At 66.1% G+C, this 4283-nt stretch overlaps 1 protein-coding gene across 1 annotated transcript in view; it reads right to left on the reverse strand.

Annotated features, from left to right (window-relative positions):
• Positions 1-1598: 1598 nt before the first annotated feature.
• The window catches only part of LOC109287174 (uncharacterized protein C10orf12), a 4885-nt gene continuing 2200 nt past the window's right edge, over positions 1599-4283 (reverse strand). Inside the window, exon 3 of the mRNA XM_019502138.1 lies at positions 1599-4278. Coding sequence (XP_019357683.1) covers positions 1599-4278 — 2680 coding nt within the window. The remainder of the gene's footprint in view (positions 4279-4283) is intronic.

The raw sequence follows: 4283 nt of genomic DNA on the forward strand, positions 1-4283 counted from the left end.
ATCCTAAGGTTCAGAGTAAAGACAGAGCTAAGAGCAATCAGCCCAGTCCTCCATCAGCAATTATTCCCATGCCCCCACTGCCGGCAAACTCCTAGTGCTCTCTCGTGGGCTCCTGAAACACCAAAGCTGGAGCTAATGGCAGAGGGACTCGAGGGGGCCGCCCAGGCAGAGCCCGCGGACACCAGCATGATTCAAAGGGTAGGGAAAAGCTTTGTAGACACCAGTGATTTTAGGCGAGGGGAACAGTCCGCCTTGCAGCCGCGGGCGAGGGGCTGGAGGAAGGGAACGTCCGATGCAAGCCACGCTCTCCGGCCCCCCGCCCATCCTCTGCAGAAGGCAGCACAACGAGATGTGGAGATGACGGCCCAGGCTGCGCCTCCAGCCCACAAGCCGGGCAGCAGCACACGGAGGCCTGTTTGGAGCCGGGCGGTGCACACGGAGCCCTGCGGGCATTTACCGCCAGCCGGGGCAGCTCCACGAACAGCGTTTAAAGAGGGCGGGAGCTGCGGCCCCTTCGCACTTTGGATCTCAGGTGCGGTGGCGGCCCGTGGAAATTTGTGCAAACAGCCCCAGCGAAGCCTCAACCCCTCCCACCTTTAGGCTCCCGGCGGAGCTGGAGCCCTGCAGACACTCCCGCAAGGGTCGACGAGCCCTGCAGACGCTCGTGCCCGGGGTAACGCCTGCGTCCAGGGGCTGCAGCGGGAATATGTTTCTGGGCCTTGCTACAGGGTTTCTGGCGTGGATCCGCTGTCGCTTGCCGCAGATCTCCAGCGGAGACTATTGCTTGGCCTTTAAACAGTGCCGGGCTCTGCTGAGAGCATGCACAGCCGGGGACAGCCAGCCCCTCCGGTGTGCTCCAGCACCCCAGGCACGAGCAGGACCACCCACCCAGCCCCTCTCTGCATATTAAAAAAGGAACCTGAAATGAATTCATTAGAAACAAAAAGCAGACGCTCGGCCTCAGCCACATCCAGAGCCCACAGACGGCCTGGCCTCAGAGCCCGGGTGGGGAGAGAGTCCCAGGAGACGGGTGGCCAGGAAGGATCTGGCCTCGGAGCTGCTGACCGAGAGACCCTGTGCCAGGAGCCCCTTCCCCACATCAGGCTTCCCCTGCCAGTGGCCCAGGACCCACCTGCCCTGCCTCGCAGCCGGACGATGCTTTGGATTTTGCTTGAAACGCCCCAACAGGCGGCTGGGCGCGCGGGCCCACGGAGAGGCGGCCGAAAGCTATTTATGTGCGTGGAGGTGGTTTCCTTCCTGCTACAGAACAAGTGCGTGTGCATCAAGTATAAAATGCAAGCCTTCCTATCGCACAGACTGCGGGGGGAGGGGGCTCTTTCAGTGATAAATAAGGCACTGTGCTTTGAACTAAAACTGCCCGTTCCGCGTGGAAGCCCCGGGACCCGTCCCGCCGCGGAGACGGGCCGCGCTCCTCTCCCTCCGAGATGCGTCTCCGATGCCCGAAGCCGGGGGCGTTCTCCTTCCGCTGCGGATGTTCAGGCTTGCTACAGCTTATCAAGCAGCTTTAGTTAATGCGGGATACAGGGTTGCTACTGTACAGCAGTTCTTGCCGCGGTCGCGGCCGCCACGGCGCGGGGCTATTTCGTGTCTAGCCGCGTTCGCTTGCTGTGCGAACAGTCCCCTTTCGCCCTCAGCTTTCTCTTGCCCTGGGACCCGGCGCCCTCCTGGCTCTTCTTCATGGCCCGGGTCAGGGTTTTCCCACCGCTGGGCTTCTTGCTGGACCCCTTCTGGGACCTGGTGGAGGGCTCCCCGGCTGGCACCTGCTTGGGGGACCTGGCCAGGCCCTCGTGCCCGGGCGCTGCCCGTCTGCTGGTGTTCTCCTTGCCCTTGTGTGTGGAGAGCCGGCTTTTCGCCAGAGGCCTCTTCAGGGCTCTCTTCTCCTTCGGCAGCCCCTTTTTCTCCAGCTTATTGCTTCTTTCCGCTGCTGCCTGCTTCCTGGTGGCGGGCGCCTTGGTGGGCATCTCCACGTGCTTGGCTTTGCCGGCCTTCTTGGCGGGGAGCCGGTCTCTGCTGGAGGAGCCAGGCCTCTCCTGGGCACCGCTGCCCTCGCTCGGCGGCTTCTTCTTCCTGCCCAGCTGCGGGTCGGCCTTGGCCGGGGCGTCGTCCGCGGGCTGCCCCTTCCCCTTGCGCCCCTTCAGTGCTCTGTATGCCGGCGCTGGCTTGGGGAACGCGTCCGCTTTGACCTGCAAGGCCAGCTTGGGGGACATCAGCGGGTTGATGCACACGCTCTTCCGGCTCTTGCTCTCCAGGACGGGGGGCTCCGGGGCCCCATCCCCCTTCTTCTCGGGCTTCAGCGCCCGGTGCTGGGCTCGGAGCTTGCCCCGCAGCTGGGAGTACTTGCGCAGGATGCGCGTGCTGGCCTGCGTTGGCAGGCTGGGGGCCGGCGGCGTGCTGCGGGGCTCGCTGGCCGCGTCGCAGCGGGCTTCAGCGGGCGGCGCCGGGGCAGGACTGGCATCTGCTGTGGCCTCCATCCTGTCGGTGCTTTCCCGCAACTTGGCCAGCAGCTTCTGGTTCTTGGGGTTGTTCCTGGCAGGCGTGGTGGCCGGAAACTTCTTGAGGTGCTTTTTCAGGCGCTCGGCTTGCAGGGAGCTGGGGTACGGCCCGGGCATGGGGAACTTCTGCAGGGGCGGCTTGATGGTGGGCAGCTCCCCGGGCAGCCGGGTGTTCAGCTTCTTGACGATGACGAGGGAGCGGGTTTCGGTCGTCTCCAGGAACCAGCGGCAGATGTCGGAGAGCTGGAACGCCTTCATGAACAGCATCTGCACCGGCGAGAGCTTCTGCCCCTCCAGCGGCCCCCGGCTCTTACGCGTCCGCTTCTTGCTCTTCCAGATTTCCTTGAGCTTGTCAGCCCGGTTCCTGGCTTTGGGGGCCGGCTGCACCTCTCTCTCCAGCTGGATCCAGCCCTTCTGGACCTTCAGGTAGTGGGTGTTGAACTCGGCAATGAGCTCCTGGTTCTCCTCCTCGGAGCACCACTCCACGAACCGCGGCTTGCCATCTCCTGGCGCGTCCCCTTCCAGCGACTCTTCAGCCCTGGCGCTGCCCTCTGCCCTCGGTGGCGAGGGACTGGCTTGCACAGCCTCCTTCCCCAGGGTGCTCTTCTTCGCCGCCTCGCTGGGGACTGGGGTGTGCCGAAGGTTGTACGAAGGCGGGGCCTGCCGGCGCAGCTTTGCGGGCTTGGATGGAGCGTGCTTGCTTCCGCCCCTGCTGCCAGGGCCAGCAGGTGAATTGCTGGCCAGATCCCCAGGCTGCCCCTTGCCAGCATCTGAGGAGGTCTCAGGGTCTTGCCCAGCATCTGCAGCTGCCTCCCGGGGCTCTGCTGCCGGCTGCTTGGCTTCTACCTCCGCCCCCGGGCCACTGTCCTTCGGGAGGAGGACGCTCCGCTTATCCGAACTGGCCTCCACGCAGATTTCCAGCATGTCTCCAGAGACGCTGGGGCTGCCTGGGGCGGGGGAGGCTCCCTTCCCCGGGGGCCCTTGTCCTTCAGCTGCCGCCGCCTCCTTGGCCAGCAGGCTTTTGTAGGTCTGCCGAGTGGTGACGCCGTTCTCCTTGCCCGCCGGCAGCTCTGCGGCCATCTCAGTGCCCTCGAGCAGCGCGGGATGGAAGCAGTCATTGGGGAAGTGCACGGGCGCCGTGCCCGCCAGGTGCACCTCCCTCTTGAAGCGCTTTGCCCCGGGACTCTTGGAGAGCTTGATCTGAAGGCAGGGCAGCTGCAGGGACGCGAGGGAGCCGGGAGCCTCAGCGCTGCCCTCAGTGCCCGGCGCGGCGTGCTGGCTCCGGAGGCAGCGGTCGGAGGCCACGAGGGCCCTCCGGCTTTTCTTCCTCTTCTTGTCCGAGTTCTCGCAGGGGGAGACGGGCTCCCTGCCGTCTGCCCCCGAGGCCTCAGGGCTAGGCGGCGTTGGGATGGGGTCCTCACCCGGCTGGCTCTCGCCTGGCGCTGGCTCCCCTTCCGGGCTCTCCCCGAGGTCTGCGGGGCCTGGCTCGGCCTCCCCCCGTGCCTGCGGGCTGCTGCCCGGTGCCCCAGAGACGGCGGCTTCCAGGGCGGCAGCATCGCTCTCGCTCCCGGCACCCGGCGGTGGAGAAGGGGAGCGCTCCGGCGCTGGGCTGGCCGCGGGCTGCACGGGGGACTCGTGGCCCACGCTGGCAGCGGGGGCTTCGGGGGCCTCTGCTGCTGGGCTGGCCGGAGGCTCAGCTGGAAGCTCCTGGTCTGCAGCAGCGGGGGTCTCTGGAGGAAGCTCTGTGGAGGGCCCCACATCCCCCCTGTC

Source organism: Gavialis gangeticus, unplaced genomic scaffold, assembly GCF_001723915.1.
Source record: "Gavialis gangeticus isolate Ggan-Ray unplaced genomic scaffold, GavGan_comp1, whole genome shotgun sequence".
In the NCBI taxonomy this organism is placed as follows: Eukaryota; Metazoa; Chordata; order Crocodylia; family Gavialidae; genus Gavialis; species Gavialis gangeticus.